General features: G+C 46.7%; 1 protein-coding gene across 1 annotated transcript in view; it reads right to left on the bottom strand.

Moving 5' to 3' along the window:
• Positions 1–17,491, bottom strand: part of PTPN3 (protein tyrosine phosphatase non-receptor type 3) — a 1,427,127-nt gene that overhangs the window by 161,787 nt on the left and 1,247,849 nt on the right. Inside the window, 1 exon segment of the mRNA XM_040432350.1 lies at positions 8,564–8,699. Coding sequence (XP_040288284.1) covers positions 8,564–8,699 — 136 coding nt within the window.

The raw sequence follows: 17,491 nt of genomic DNA, 5'->3' as shown, positions 1-17,491 counted from the left end.
TACTGAGAGATCAAAGGTGGGCTTCTTGATCTCGCTGCTCTCGGACAAGGCCTTGGCCTGGGCCAGCCCTTTATGGGAGAACAACAATCCGGTGGTTGCCGAGTTTTCCGGTTTTGTTGCTTCTCTTCGGAAGGTATTCGATGTGCCGGCTCGTGCTGCCTCTGCTGCGAAGCTCCTTATGTCCATCAGACAGGGTTCACGATCCGTAGCTGAATACGCCATTGAGTTTCGTACCCTGGCAGCAGAGGTGGGCTGGAATAATGAGGCTCTGGTCGCTGCTTTCTCTCATGGTCTCTCGGATGCCTTGAAGGATGAGGTTGCAGCTAAGGACCTACCAGTTGAGCTCGAGTCTCTTATTTCTTTCCTGATTTTGATTGACACCAGACTCAGGGAGAGACCTTCCTTTAAGGAGAACCTGCGGAGGCCTTCTAACAGATTGGTGCCTACGTTTGCTGTCCCACCCGTGCCTCCCTCTCCTCCCACGCCTCCTGGGGATGACTTGTCTGGGGGTGAACCCATGCAGCTGGGGTTTGCTCGCCTGTCCGAGGGGGAGAGGGCACTCCGGAGACGCGAGGGCCGATGCATGTACTGTGGTCTCGGTGGGCATTTTCGGTTGGCATGTCCGAACCGTCCGGGAAACGCTCGTACCCTGAGATCCTGTCGGGGGCAGATCTTGGGTGGAGTCTCCTCGTCCCCGGTTTCCCGTGTTGACAAACCACTGATCACTGTTGTCCTCTCCTGGGTCGGGGGCTCGGTGACGACCCAGGCGTTGGTGGACTCTGGTGCTGGTGGTTTGTTCATTGATAGTGTGTTCGCTGCCGCCAATTCCATTCCTCTGCAGGCTCGAGGTTCCCCACTGGCTCTTGAGGCGATAGACGGCAGACCCCTTCTGCCGCCACACGTGACTCATGAGACCCTTCCAGTGGGGATAGCCATTGGTGCCGTTCACAGAGAGTCGGTCTGCCTCCAGGTTATTTCGTCTCCACACTACTCGGTGGTCTTGGGGTACCCCTGGCTCCAGAAGCATAATCCGACTTTCGATTGGAGATCGGTCGAGATCCTCTCGTGGTCACCGCAGTGTGGGGCTAGTTGCATCCATGGGTCTGTCAAGTTGCTGTGTACTTCCTCGGACTCTCTGTTGCCTCCTGAATACGAGGAGTACCGGGATGTATTCGATAAGGTGCGCGCGGTTGCCCTACCTCCGCACCGCCCATACGATTGTGCCATAGAGTTACAATCTGGTGCCGTTCCTCCTCGTGGCAAAGTCTATCCACTGTCGGTAGCGGAGAATGAGGCCATGGAGGAGTACGTGAGGGAGGCGCTTTCACGCGGACACATTCGCAAATCTTCGTCCCCGGCAGGGGCTGGATTTTTCTTTGTGAAAAAGAAGGGCGGTGAGTTGAGGCCTTGCATCGATTACAGGGGTCTCAATCGCATCACGATCAAGAACGCTTACCCGATACCCTTGATTTCCGAGCTGTTCGATCGCCTTAAAGGGGCCACGGTCTTTACCAAACTCGACCTGAGGGCGGCATATAACCTGGTAAGGATCAAGGCGGGCGATGAGTGGAAGACCGCGTTTAACACCAGGACCGGTCATTACGAATCCTTGGTTATGCCCTTTGGGTTGTGCAATGCGCCCGCAGTCTTTCAGGAATTCATCAACGATGTTTTCCGTGACCTGTTGCAGCAGTGTGTGGTAGTCTATTTGGATGACATCTTGGTATATTCTGAATCCATGGAGGCCCACATTCTGGATGTCAGACGAGTGTTGCAACGGTTACGAGAGAACAAGCTGTTCGGTAAGCTTGAGAAATGCGAATTTCACCGATCCCAGGTAACCTTCTTAGGTTACATCATTTCCGCTGAGGGGTTCTCCATGGATCCTGAGAAGGTTTCGGCTGTCTTACAGTGGCCCCAGCCCAGTGGTCTTCGTTCCCTGCAGCGCTTTTTGGGCTTCGCCAATTATTATCGGAAGTTCATCAGGGACTTTTCCATGCTGGCCAAGCCTCTCACGGATCTGACCAGGAAGGGCAGTAATTCCCAGGTCTGGCCGCTCGAGGCCATCCGAGCTTTTGAGGCCCTAAAGTCCGCCTTTGTGTCGGCTCCGATTCTGTCGCATCCCAACCCTGGGTTGCCCTTTGTCCTCGAGGTGGACGCGTCTGAGACGGGAGTAGGCGCCCTTCTGTCTCAGCGTAGAACACCAGAGGGTCCTCTGCTTCCTTGTGGGTTTTACTCCCGGAAACTGTCTTCCGCGGAGTGCAACTATCAGATTGGTGACAGGGAGTTATTGGCCATCGTGCAGGCCCTTAAAGAATGGAGGCACTTGCTCGAGGGTTCGGTGGTTCCGGTTCTCATCCTGACGGACCACAAGAATCTGACCTACCTTTCTGAGGCCAAGAGATTGACACCACGTCAGGCCAGATGGGCTCTGTTCTTGTCACGTTTTAATTACGTGGTCTCCTACCTACCCGGTTCCAAGAACATCAGGGCGGATGCCTTATCACGGCAGTACTCCGAGCTGTCCAGGGAGGAGTCGATTCCGACTTCGGTCATACCTCCGAATCAGATCCTGGCCGCCATTCGCACCAGCCTGACCTCTCCCCTGGGTGAGCAGATTTTGGCGGCTCAATCTGGTGCTCCCTCTGGGAGACCCAACGGCAGATGTTTTGTGCCTGAGGAGTTGCGCACTCGGTTGTTGCGAACCTACCATAACTCCAAGACCGCGGGGCATCCTGGAAAGAATCAGCTGTCCTGGGCTGTTTCACGTCTGTTCTGGTGGCCTTCCCTACGTTCCGACATCGCCGCATATGTAGCGGCATGCTCCGTTTGTGCCCAGAGTAAGTCCCCTCGGCACCTTCCGTTGGGCCTTCTGCAACCCATAGCCACCGGGGAGCGCCCATGGTCACACCTGGGGATGGATTTCATTGTGGACCTCCCTGCATCCCGAGGCCATACGGTCATTCTCATGATTGTGGATCGGTTTTCCAAAATGTGCCACTGTGTTCCTCTCAAGAAGTTACCCTCTGCACAAGAGTTGGCCACGATTTTTGCCAGGGAGGTCTTCCGGTTGCACGGTTTGCCTAAGGAGATTGTGTCGGATCGGGGGAGTCAGTTTGTGTCCAGGTTCTGGCGCGCCTTTTGCTCCCAGTTGGGGATTCATCTCTCCTTCTCCTCGGCCTACCACCCTCAGTCCAATGGGGCCGCAGAACGATCCAATCAGGCCTTGGAGCAATTCCTTCGTTGCTATGTCTCCGATCACCAAGACAATTGGGTTGACCTCCTGCCTTGGGCTGAGTTTGCCAGGAACACGGCGGTGAACTCTTCCTCTGGGACGTCTCCCTTCATGGCCAATTATGGGTTCCAACCTGCCGTGTTACCGGAGGTATTCTCTCCCCAGGATATTCCGGCTGTGGAGGATCACCTTTCCGTCCTACGTGCTTCTTGGGTACAGATCCAGAAGTCCCTTGAGGTCTCTGCGCAGCGCCAGAGATTCCAGGCTGATCGCAGACGAGCGCCTGCTCCTTCCTACCAGGTCGGAGACCGTGTATGGTTGTCCACCCGCAACCTCAACCTTCGAGTGCCCACTCCCAAGCTGGCGCCTCGCTTTGTTGGTCCCTTCCGAGTGCTTCGCAGGGTAAACCCGGTAGCCTATGCCCTTGCGCTTCCTCCTGGCATGCGGATCTCCAACGTGTTTCATGTCTCCCTGTTGAAGCCACTGGTGTGTAATCGTTTCACTTCCTCGGTTCCTCGGCCTCGTCCGGTCCAAGTGGGCAATCGTGAGGAATATGAGGTGAGCAATATCCTGGACTCACGCCTGGTCCGCGGTCGGTTGCAGTTTTTGGTCCATTGGCGTGGTTATGGTCCAGAGGAGCGTTCCTGGGTTCCCTCCGCAGATGTCCATGCTCCTGCCTTGCTCCGAGCCTTCCACGCACGCTTCCCTCAGAAACCGTTTTGTGCTCCGCGGAGGAGGGGCCCTTGAGGGGGAGGTACTGTCATGGTCTTACCTGCTTGCTGCTCTCCTTCGTTTGACATGTGCTGGCGGCCATCTTGGGTCCTGGGTTTCTTGTAGCCTTCCACCCTGCGGCTCCTCCTTCCCCTGGGAGGAGCTGGATGCCTAGCTCATATATATAAGAGGTCTGTGGCTTCAGTTCCTTGCTTGGTCCTCTTGTGTTCACATGCTTCTAAGACTGCTGCTGCTTCTGGTTCCTGATCCTGGCTTCGTCTGACTACCCTGCTGGTTCCTGATCCTGGCTTCGTCTGACTACCCTGCTGGTTCCTGATCCTGGCTTCGTCTGACTACCCTGCTGGTTCCTGATCCTGGCTTCGTCTGACTACCCTTCTGGTTCCTGACCTCTGGCTTCGCAAAGACTCTGCTCGGTTTCACCATCCGTTTGGACTTTTGCTTTACAGCTTTATTTTCAATAAAGCCTTCTATTTTCACTTATCTCTTGTTGTACGTCTGGTTCATGGTTCCGTGACAGTGATGCCTGATTCTCTGCTATGACATGAAGACAGATTCTGTGCTGACATAAGGCCAGATTCTCTGTTACGGGACCTCTCTCCTCTGCCTGGGTGCCGGTGCCTAAATGTGTGACAGTGGCCTGTTCCAGTGGTGGGTGACGTGAAGCCTGATTCTCTGCTATGACATGAAGACAGATTCTGTGCTGACATAAGGCCATATTCTCTGTTACGGGACCTCTCTCCTCTGCCTGGGTGCCGGTGCCTAAATGTGTGACAGTGGCCTGTTCCAGTGGTGGGTGACGTGATGCCTGATTCTCTGCTATGACATGAAGACTGATTCTGTGCTGACATAAGGCCAGATTCTCTGTTACGGGACCTCTCTCCTCTGCCTGGGTGCCTGGGCCTAAATGTGTGACAGTGGCCTGTTCCAGTGGTGGGTGACGTGATGCCTGATTCTCTGCTATGACATGAAGACTGATTCTGTGCTGACATAAGGCCAGATTCTCTGTTACGGGACCTCTCTCCTCTGTCTGGGTGCCTGGGCCTAAATGTGTGACAGTGGCCTGTTCCAGTGGTGGGTGACGTGATGCCTGATTCTCTGCTATGACATGAAGACTGATTCTGTGCTGACATAAAGCCAGATTCTCTGTTACGGGACCTCTCTCCTCTGCCTGGGTGCCTGGGCCTAAATGTGTGACAGTGGCCTGTTCCAGTGGTGGGTGACGTTATGCCTGATTCTCTGCTATGACATGAAGACTGATTCTGTGCTGACATAAGGCCAGATTCTCTGTTACGGGACCTCTCTCCTCTGTCTGGGTGCCTGGGCCTAAATGTGTGACAGTGGCCTGTTCCAGTGGTGGGTGACGTGAAGCCTGATTCTCTGCTATGACATGAAGACTGATTCTGCGCTGACATGAAGCCAGATTCTCTGCTATGGCATGAAGAGACTGATTCTCTGCTGACATGAAGCCAGATTCTTTGCTATGGCATGAAGAGACTGATTCTCTGCTGATGTGAAGCCAGATTCTCTGCTATGGGACCTCTGTCCAATTAATATTGGTTAATTTTTAGTTTTTAAATTTTTATTTTAATTTATTTCCCTATCCACATTTGTTTGCAGGGGATTTACCTACATGTTGCTGCCTTTTGCAGCCCTCTAGCTCTTTCCTGGGCTGTTTTACAGCCTTTTTAGTGCCCAAAAGTTCGGGTCCCCATTGGCTTCAATGGGGTTCGAGTTCGGGACGGAGTTCGGGTCGGGTTCGGATCCCGAACACGAACATTTCCGGGAAGTTCGGCCGAACTTCTCGAACCCGAACATCCAGGTGTTCGCTCAACTCTATTTATGACCTCTTAGTAAATTAGAGATAATGGTTACTAGATGACCGGCACAAAGTGAATAGTACCAGTCACATAGCTAGACAATGAGTTAATATATACAGTAAATTAAATAATACATTTAAACTTGTTGCTCAATATGTTACCCTCAGATTATCCTTCCTCGTGTATTTATGTCTCTTTCATCCAATGTCAAAATTACATTTTAAGTTAAGTTGAAGCAAGTTGAAGAAGAAATGATCTCCAAAAGGCATAAAGATGAAACACAATTTTCAACATTTTCAGCAATATCAGTGTATTATTTTCGTTTGTACAATTTTAGAGTGAGAGAAAAGGAAAGGAGGAACAAAGGAGATTTAGACGCTCAAATAATTTTGACTTTTGTCTCAGAATTTAAATAGCCTGTTAGGGCTAGGTCTTGTTTCCAATGTTAGGAAAGGCCAGGTGATGCAAATTTCTAATCTTTATAAATACCCAGACCCCTCTAACCAAGTCTCAAAAAACAGCAGCCAAGGGTTCTTTTGAGCAGCTGCCTTACACTCTGGAAATCAAAATGGTTGAGGCCCGCAAAGCAGGAGTAAGCTATAAGATGATAGCAAAGCCATTTCCTCAATTCGATATTTAAATAGGAAATGGCAGTTAACAAGAACAGTGGCGGTCAAGAGAAGGTCTAGACGACGAAGAAAATTTTCAGAGATAGCTGCTTGTAGGATTGCTAGAAAGGCAAATTAGAATTCCCTCTTGATTGCAAAAGACCTTCAGGAAGATTTAGCAGACTCTGGAGTTGTGGTACATTGTTCAACTGTTCAGTGACACCTGCACAAATATTGCCTTTATGGAAGAGTCATCAGAAGAAAATGTTTCTTGCATCCTCGCCACAAAATTCAGCGTCAGAAGTTTGCAAAAGTACATCTAAACAAGCCTGATGTATTTTATAAACAAGTCCTGTGGGCCGATGAGGTTAAAATAGAACTATTTGGCCACAATGAGAATAAATATGTTTGGACAAAAAAGGGCACAAAATTTCATGAAAAGAACACCTCTCCAACCATTAATCGTGGGGGTGGATCAATCATGCTTTGGGGTTGTGTTGCAGACAATTGCACAGGGAACATTTCAAGGGTTGAGGGAAGAATGGATTCAATGAAATTCCAGCAAATTCTGGAAACAAACATAACACCAACTGTAAAAAAAAGCTGAAGCTGATAGCTAAGATGGATGAATAAGATGGCTTCTACAAATTGATAATGATCCTTAATATACAATCCACAATAGACTTTTGCAAGGAAGAATGGATGAAAATCCCTCAAACAACAATTTAAAGACTCTTGGCTGGCTACAAAATGTGTTTACAAGCTGTAAAACTTGCCAAAGGGGGGGGGGGGGGGGGGGGGGGCTACTAACCGTGCAGTGTGCCCAAAGTTTTTCTTCTGGCCCTTTTCTTTTTTTACTTTGAAAATATAAAAGATGACAATAAAAAATAGCGTTTGCTTAACCCCTTAGCCCGCATTTGTATGGAGCAGCACCCAAACGCAATGATGGGAAACAGTGATCGTGCTGCCTCTGTCATTTACCCATCAGGTGCCACGATTAACGTTGATGGTGGCACCTGCGGAGTTAGGCGAAGGGGTGCAGCTCCCTCTGCCTTCCAATCGGAGCCCCCGAAGTGAAATTGAGGGACTCCGATCAGTTGCCATGGCAGCCTGAACTCAGCTGAAACCTTCAATGCTGAACTATGCATGAAGCTTAGCTCAGCATGGACAGTGCAAAAATCCTATTCACCTTAATGAGAAGGGATCAAAATATCCCATGTACTAGCCCCCCAAGAGGGCTAATAATTATTTTAAAAAAAAAGGTTAACAAAATGGAAAAAAAACCACCACTATATTAAATATTTTCACCCGCCTTTCCCAATTTTACAGATTAAAATATATAAACAATAAAAAAAATAAACAAATTAGGTATCGCCATGTTTGTAAATGAACTATTAAAATAACATATCTCAAATAATTCCTGTACAATGAATGCTGAGACCGAAGTATACTGGAGACCGAAGTATAAAATAGTTATAGCTGTCAGAATATGTAAAGAAAATGTTTATTTTATTTCTTTCAAGTTTTTTTTTTTTTAAGTAATACAAGTTTGGTATCGCGACAATTATATTGAGCTGTAGAATAAGGGTGTCAGGTCATTTTTAGCACACAGTGAACGCCGTGATATCAAAACCTCCTTTTCAATTTTTCCACACAAATTCCCCCCCCCCCTGTTTTCCAATACAAGATATGGTAAGTTAAATGGTGGCATTAAAAATGTATCTTGTCCCGCAAATAATAAGCCCTTATATAGCTATGTGACTGGAAAAAAAAGTTATGGCTACAGGAGCCTGGGGAGGAAAAACACAAAATGCAAAAATTTTAATAAGGCCCAGTCTATAAGGGATTAATATTCAAAGGGAATGTGTCATCTTTAACTTTATACCTTTTGGAGAGCATTTCATCTTCAAGTTGCTTAAGTGTACACAGTAACAGTAATTCTGACCAGAGGTGCCCAAACTTTTGCATGCCACTGTAGATATCAATCATAGTATTTCCTAAAACCTACAAGTAGTACACAACAGTCCTGCTATATTTAGGCTTTAACTGTAGCTTAGTAATGACATTGGAGGATCTCCAAAATGACCCCAATCAGGATAAATAAATTGGACAGTAAAAGTAACAAATAGAACATTATTTTCAGAATGCAAGTAGATGCTCATTATGCTTACTGATGTCTGAACCATCATAGGCCGCTGGTCTCGCATTTGCCTCACAATGTCCAAAGGATATAAAGGGTGATTTTGTTCAATCATACACATTGCTGTTTCCATGGTAATCAGGACACCAGTACGACCTATCCCGGCACTGCCAATAAAAGTTAATATTACAAATTAATAAAGCAAAATTAATAGCTGTATTTCAGTGACATGACATATCTAGAATAAGGATCTTTTATACAATAATGTAAAAAAAATTTATATAAAAAAGTACAGCGGCTCACCTCCTCCCTATATAGAAATGGTGCTCTCCCCCAGGTCCCACCCTCAGGACCAGTGAAAAATACAATGTAAATAACCAATGTGGGGGGGCACACTACAAAAGGGAAACACCAGGCAGTAGATAATGATACACTTTATTGTGCTAAAATATTAAGAACATACCCCTAAAATACACATAAAATAGACCTAATACAAATCTATATATTGCACACAAGGTAATATAAAACCGCAGTGAGGTGGTATTAATCCTATAGTAATGTCCACAAAGCACTGACTATATCGTAAATTGGTGATGGACAGCAATGAAATAGCCAGCAGGTGTCCAGATATAATGGATTGATGATATAAAGTTCTTGTTGAAACACCCCCAAACAGATGCGTAACTGTCTTAGACTATGGGGTCCAAAATTAGTCCAGAAAACTTGCTGGGTATCGCCTAGGGTAATAGGCTCAATACCGCTGCCTCCCACAATAATGATGTTATATATGCTCAATCTGAGCTCGGTCTTACCGGTCTTCACTGCTTGTACTGCAGCGTTGGTCTGAAAGGCCGCACACCCGCAGCGTCCCACGTGGTGTGCCTCTGCCTAAACGTAGCGTCCCACGTGACCTGGTATCCAAAGCGACCGAATGCTTCCTTCGATGACGTCAGTATTGTGCGACAGTGTCACGGCCATGCCCATGACCGTGATTCCTTTACCGCATGCGGTTGCCTGCGGTTTTGTATGGGCGTTCAACCACGGGTGAGGGCTGCTTGTCTGTGGCCTCACTTGTGGTTGCCGCGGGCAACCAGTGTTGTTGTTAGCAGCAGAGCAGCCTGAGCGTCGCTAGGCAGCTTGCTGCCCTGGCATGCGGTCTCACCTGACGTTCCTTTTGTTAGGTGTGTTTGTTGTGTGCACTGTGTTGTAAGTTATTGTGTGCACTTTCCCTTTATGTATGTTTGTTTTCCCTTCTGTGTTACTGGAAGGGTTAACTTCCTTCCCAGTGTGTGTGTGATGTCACTGGGTGTGTCCAATCCTTGGGTGTGGCCACTGGGGCCTATAAAGACCCTCTCTCTTGCAGAGCTCAGTAGGTTGCTTCAGCATGCTTGCTGATAGCAGCCTCCTGTGTTTGTTCATCCGCCAGTGAGAGCCACCACTGTGGTCATAGTTTAAGTTCTTAGTTTGAGATTTAAGTTAAGGTTTTATGTATGCCTATGTCTTTATGTGTGTGTTGTAGCAAGTTTGTCTGTTGGGATTTTCATATGTGTTTGTGCAGCATAACGGTTCTGGATCCCTGTCTGTTTAGGGATCCAGTCAGCAGGGCTGTGGCAGGTTGGTGAATGTTTGTTCACCTGCCATTTCCGTATTGCTGTTTCTGTCCCCCTTTTCCCAACAGCTTGGCCGTTGAGGCTCCTGCTCCTCCGTGTCAAGGAGGAGTAGGTTGCCTTACCCAGCTCCTAGCTCAGGGATCTGCGGAGGGTAAGATAGGGCTCCGAGGTTCCGGCGCATGGGCCCTCCTACCTTAAAGGTCGGCCCATGCAGGTTAGGAGTTAGGGTCAGGGTAGGGACGCTGTAGGAGGTGACCTGCTCCCTGTCCTGTGGCTTCATGGCCGAGTAGCTACATCAACACCTGGCACCTCACGGCTGAGGGTTTCCCCCATCCTCAGCCGTGACAGACAGCTTGTACAGCAGCGATACTTGGTCCGCTTTTCTTCCTTTCTTTGCCGGCTTTGTTCTTTTCTTTGGCTTTAGGTGGATCAATGCTCACTCTAACAACCGCCAGACGCGTTTCGGGGTCTCACGCCCCTTCCTCAGTGGCCTCCTGAGTGAACGGATCCTCACTCTTTATAACCGGTAATAGATGGTTAACTCCGCCTACCATCCTCCATATTATTTATGCACATAGTATACTCTGGAGTGGATTCACCCTTTGTGGAGCGGGTATTAGGTGCAATTATGTTGGTACAATTAAACAATTCGATAAATACAACCATAAAACAATAAATATACCTTTTATATATATATATATATATATATATAACCCCGTTAAAATAAAGGCAATTGGAGAGGACTACAGAGTCACGTACAAAATATCAATAAACGCACAGAAAACGCATCAATACCCCTATGTCTCTACATGCGTTTTTGGTTGCGTTTTCTACATAAAGGAAGGCAAATGTTCTAGTGGAAATCTTGCCGGACGGAAGTGTGGAATCTATATATATATAAGGTATATTTATTGTTTTATGGTTGTATTTATCGAATTGTTTAATTGTACCAACATAATTGCACCTAATACCCGCTCCACAAAGGGTGAATCCACTCCAGAGTATACTATGTGCATAAATAATATGGAGGATGGTAGGCGGAGTTAACCATCTATTACCGGTTATAAAGAGTGAGGATCCATTCACTCAGGAGGCCACTGAGGAAGGGGCGTGAGACCCCGAAACGCGTCTGGCGGTTGTTAGAGTGAGCGTTGATCCACCTAAAGCCAAAAAAAAGAACAAAGCCGGCAAAGAAAGGAAGAAAAGCGGACCAAGTATCGCTGCTGTACAAGCTGTCGCACAATACTGACGTCATCGAAGGAAGCATTCGGTCGCTTTGGATACCAGGTCACGTGGGACGCTACGTTTAGGCAGAGGCACACCACGTGGGACGCTGCGGGTGTGCGGCCTTTCAGACCAACGCTGCAGTACAAGCAGTGAAGACCGGTAAGACCGAGCTCAGATTGATCATATATAACATCATTATTGTGGGAGGCAGCGGTATTGAGCCTATTACCCTAGGCGATACCCAGCAAGTTTTCTGGACTAATTTTGGACCCCATAGTCTAAGACAGTTACGCATCTGTTTGGGGGTGTTTCAACAAGAACATTATATCATCAATCCATTATATCTGGACACCTGCTGGCTATTTCATTGCTGTCCATCACCAATTTACGATATAGTCAGTGCTTTGTGGACATTACTATAGGATTAATACCACCTCACTGCGGTTTTATATTACCTTGTGTGCAATATATAGATTTGTATTAGGTCTATTTTATGTGTATTTTAAGGGTATGTTCTTAATATTTTAGCACAATAAAGTGTATCATTATCTACTGCCTGGTGTTTCCCTTTTGTAGTGTGCCCCCCCACATTGGTTATTTACAATGTAAAAAAATGCTTTTAATCATTGAGCCTATCTGTTGTGAGGGATTAGCTCTGTCTCTGGGGGGTTTCGGTCACAGATGTCTTGCTGAAAACCGTGTTGCAGTCCAAACCGTGCATTTATTTTGGCAGACCAGCAATACCAGAACAAAAAACAATAAACAAACACCTGCCAGGCTGGGCTCTAACTAAACATACAATCCCAGACTCACCTATACAGTGCTGTTCAGTTACAGTGTCAGATCTGGCTTCCTCAGCCAAGCGGATACAAGCCCCCAGGCTGTAACACGGTCAGTCCAGGCTATTTCCCAGACTCAGGGTTTCTCAGCCACAGAATCGAGAAACCACACATCCAGAGACTCACCTGGTTGTAACCACACCCCCAACTGTCAGTCTGGGATGGGCTTTTAGGTCGAGTTTTCCACACAGGTGCAATGCATGAGGTGAACGCATTGCACCCACACTGAATCTGGACCCATTCACTTCAGTGGGGCTGTGCAGATGAGTGGTGATTTTCACGCATCACTTGTCTGTGGTGAGCGCGGTGACATCAGCGCAGGTCCTGCTGAATAAAGATAGAAGATCCTTCATAGAATATCTTCATTCAGCAGTACCTGCGCTGACGTCACCGCGCTCACCATGTGCCCACCACGCCATCAAAGGTTTTTGTGCAGGTCCTGAAAGAAGAAGAAAGAAGACGATGCCGGCTGCACAATCAAGTGGATAAGGTGAGGTAATTTTTTTATTTTTTAACCCCTCAATCAACATTTTAGTAAGCATTCTGTATTAAGAATGCTATTATTTTCCCTTATAACCATGTTATAAGGTAAAATTATAAAATCTACAGAACACCTAACCCAAACCGGAAATTCAGTGAAGAAGTCCGGGTTCGGGTCTGGGTACCACATTCAGTTTTTTAGCACGCGCGTGCAAAACGCGTTGCACTCGCACTAAACTACGCAACGCAATCGCAGTCAAAACTGACTGAAATTGTGTGCGCACTCGCGAGGGTTTCCCGCAATGCACACGCAATGCATCCGGAGCAAATCAGGGACGCCCGTGTGAAAGAGGCCTTACTCCCCAGTAATGATTGTGGCACCTGGTGCTGCCTCAGACCTGCTGATTGAAAGGGAAGAGATGGAAAAACCTGCAATACACCTCCCCTAACAGCCATGAGGCCTGTCATTGCCTCACATACCCCCCCCCCCCCTTTGTTCAAGCCTGTAGGGGTGAACACTAGCATCAAACCCAGATGCTTGCGAGAGGGCATCCACCTTGCTTACAGTCTTCCCTTTATTATGCCAGACCCAAGACAACAGCGCTTGGTTTGTCACAAACATTAATTTATTATGGAGCAGATAAGACCTACGGGATTTCTTTGCCCATCTTATGACCAGGTAGTCTCTTTCGCGAGCAGTGATTATGCGTTTTAGCATCCGTGGCCTCTCTTCTCTTTTTTCTTTTTCTTTCCACTTTTTGCATTCGGCCTTTGGACCTTCTCACCGAAGATATTTTTATACGTTCAGCAGGCTCTCTTTTTAGACTCTCTGGCTTCTGCACCGGCTCCTCATGTCATTTCTTGGACTGCTGCAGATCTTGACTGAACTGTTCCCAGTCCTGGTCTGGTCCCGACCCTTTTTCATTTGCTTTGCGGGGCTCCTTCTGCAGAGCATGCTTGTCCTCATTCACTTTTTTTTATGTGGATCTGGTTCACTTCTTCCTTCTTTTCAGCAGTGATTTCCGCTTTGGCCACGATTTCAGAGACCTCTGCTTTTTTAGTGGCTCTTTCCACTTTGGTAGCCGCTCCTTCTGTCTTTGCAGCACCTGAGGACCTCCTGTCTTCCACCACATCGGCGTTAACTTCTTCAGCCTTTGTCTTTTTTTATTTTTTTATTGCTTTATTGAAATCAATGAGATATAACAAGTGGAGGTTGAAACCTCACAATTAAAGAAACAGAAAATAGTAACAATGACGTCACAGTTGACAGGTAAATATGGTAACGTCAATACAAGTTTGCATATCCTGTCAATAAAGCCTCTTGAACAATACAAGATGATATAGTACTCAGGAGTGGGTTGGTATGGGCGCAGAAGGCAAGTGACTTGCACGGATTACGGAAATAAAGCTCATTTGGGTCAAGGGGACCATGGTAGGAAGGGTTAATGACTTCAAATCTTATAGAATGAAGACCTAAAATCTAAAGATGGAATTGTGACAAATCGTTGAGACTTCTGAACGTCTTCCAATCCTTCCATACTCCCATGAAACTTTGGAAGTTTCTTAATTCCCAAGAGGAAATTTCTTCAAATCTGTGGATTTGGTCTACTTTTAGAAGCCATTGTTCAATGGAAGGGGTTTCAGTAGAGAGCCATAGTCTCGGAATGAGAAATTTGGCTGCTGCTAGTAAATGTTTAAAAAGATCCATGTTAGTGATCCTCTGTCCGGATGGAAAAACGTTCAGGAGTGCTATCTCTGGAGAAGGAACTAGGTCTGTTCCACATATGTGATTAGCTATATGAAATATTTTCTCCCACCACTTAAGGAGGCTAGGGCATTTCCACCATATATGGGTGAAGGAGCCTCTGTCTGACAGACATCTCCAGCATCTATCGCAACCAGACAACGAGTATCTAGAAACAATATCCGGAGTCTTGTACCATCTAGTCATGATCTTATAACCGTTCTCTTGGATACGAACGCATCTAGATGATTTATGTGGAGATTGTAGTATGGTGACAATTTCTTTAGTAGTAAAGGTTCGGTTTAGATCTTTCTCCCATAGGCCAATGAAAGAAGGTAAAACATTAGAAGTATGGGATCTAAATCTACTGTACAACTGCGATATAATCTTTTTGGGACCTAGTGAGCTATCTATCAGGCTCTCAAACCATGTTAGAGGTCCTATTAAGTCTCCCATAGAGATGTGTAGGGACAGGTATGTCTTGATGAAGTATATTGGATTATTAAGTGTACGGGAGGAAGGGATTGCAAGACTCTCTCTCAATTTATTTAATGATAGAGAAATATTGTCGTTGAGTAGGTCTCTCAAACTAATATCAGAGTCTCTAAGATGTGTGGGTAGACTATCTTGTAATACTTTAGGGGCAGTTCGTAGAATATCACTAACCCGGAGCAGTGGCGAAGGAAAGGGAACATGGAGGTAGGTAGATTGGAACCATTTCTAGGCGTTATAAGTGGCCCTAATTAGAGGGGTTACATCTGGGGGAAAGGGAGGTAGGCATTTGTGTCCTAACAAAAGCGCTCTAAAGGATGAGTTAATTAGTAACTGTTCCATATGGACCCAAGATTTGTGAGAGGGGGCTCTCAACCAATCCATAGCTCTGGCTAACAGGACAGCCTTCCCATATATTTCCGGATCTGGAAGGGCAATTCCTCCCAGGGCTTTCGGTCTGTTTAAGGTTTTATAAGAAAGACAAGCTTTTTTCCTCATCCAAATGAAAGCGCTAAATAATGATCGAAGAGAAGTATAGTATGAGGAAGGGATAGGGATAGGGAGTACCTGAATTAAGTAGGTCAGTTTAGGTAAAACCAGGGACGTAAGTAAGTTTTTCCTACCGAACCAAGATAGAATTGGCAGGTCTAAGTTCTTAAGGGAAGTGGTGATATGGCTCAAGAGGGGTAAATAATTTAAAGCAAACAGCTGGGAAGGGTCGTTGCTAATCTTAACCCCTAAGTACGTTAAATGGGGACTTGACCAATTAAAAGGTGATTCTTGTTCCAGTCGTTTTGCCAAGCAAGAAGAGAGGCCAGTATGTATAATTAGGGATTTACTATGGTTAACCTTGAAATTGGACAATTTACCAAACATCTCTATATGGTGATAGATCCTGGGGAGAGCAACAGCAGGGTTACTAATCCTCATCAGTAAATCATCAGCAAAAGCCGCCGTCTTATGTTCCTGATCCCCCAGATCCACACCTCTGATATCTCTATCGGATCTGATGGTTTGCAGAAGGGGTTCCATAGCTAAAACAAAGAGAAGGGGGGAAAGGGGACAGCCCTGCCTAGTGCCGTTCCTGATTAGAAAGGGGGAAGAAATAATGTTGTTGACCGAAATGGAGGCGGAAGCCTTTGAGTACATGGCGTCTATGGCTGAGAGGAAAGGGGTCGGGAATTTTTGTGAGGATAGGACCGCATTCATATATGACCATTTAACCCTGTCGAAAGCCTTCTCAGCATCTGTGCTGAGAAGGACTAGAGGCAAGGATTTCTTCTTCGCATGGAAGAGGATGTTAAGGACTCTAGCAGTATTGTCTTTGCCTTCTCTCCCCCTAACAAAGCCAGTTTGATCTTTGTGAATCAGAGAGGGCAAGATTAATGCTAGGCGATTTGCCAGCAATTTGGCTAGCAGTTTAAGGTCGATGTTAAGGAGAGAGATAGGCCTATAGCTGGGGCAAAGTGCTGGATCTTTACCCTCTTTAGGGATTAGCACGATATGAGCTTTGGTCATGTCACTAGATAAAGGGGTATTGGATAAGGTTTGGTTGAAGAGTGGAATTAGATGAGGAATGAGGATATCATGAAATGTTGAGTAATATGAGATAGGTAGGCCATCTGGGCCTGGACTTTTCCCTTTGGGGGAGCTACGTATAGCCTCTAGAAGTTCTTTTGGTGTAAAGGGGGTAGCTAACATTGTTCTATTTTCCTCGGACAGAGTAGGAAGATGTAGTTTCTCTAGTTAGGCGAAAAGAGGAGATAAGGGTTCAGGGGAGGAGAGGGGGGGAAGTAGGAGTATCTAAGTTGTATAGGGAATCATAAAAATCTCTAAATTTCGATGCGATTAGTTCTGAGTAGGGATGAGCGAACCCGAACTGTATAGCTCGGGTTCGTACCGAATTTTGGGGTGTCCGTGACACGGACCCGAACATTTTCGTAAAAGTCCGGGTTCGGGTTCGGTGCTTTCTTGGCGCTTTTTGAAAGGCTGCAAAGCAGCCAATCAACAAGCGTCATACTACTTGCCCCAAGAGGCCATCACAGCCTTGCCTACTATTGGTATGGCTGTGATTGGCCAGTGCAGCATGTGACCCAGCCTCTATATAAGCTTGGGTCACGTAGCGCTGCACGTCACTCTGCTGATTCAAGCATAGGGAGAGGTTGCTGCTGCGACGTTAGGGCGAGATTAGGCAGATTAACTCCTCCAAAAGACTTCATTCTGTGATCGATCTCCAGCTGTGGATCATTGAAGTGCTAATATCGACTTGCTCACTTTTTTTAGGCTGCCCAGAGCGTTTTTATATTACTTTTTTCTGGGGTGATCAGGGGCCATTTTGTGGCTTGTGGTGCGCCAGCACAAGCTACCACCAAGTGCTTTTAACCATCAATAGTGTGGTTATTTTTTGCTATATCCTACATCAGCTGCAGGCTGAGCCTGTGTCACCGAAGTGCATTTAACCATCAACAGTCTGGTTATTCTTTGGCCATATACTACATCAGGTGCAGGCTGAGCCTGTGTCACCCAAGTGCATTTAACCATCAACAGTGTGGTTATTTTTTGGCCAT

Source organism: Bufo bufo, chromosome 5 (assembly GCF_905171765.1).
Source record: "Bufo bufo chromosome 5, aBufBuf1.1, whole genome shotgun sequence".
NCBI lineage: Eukaryota > Metazoa > Chordata > Amphibia > Anura > Bufonidae > Bufo > Bufo bufo.
Note: the sequence above shows the minus strand (reverse complement) of the source record. Positions and strands in the feature narration are given on the sequence as shown.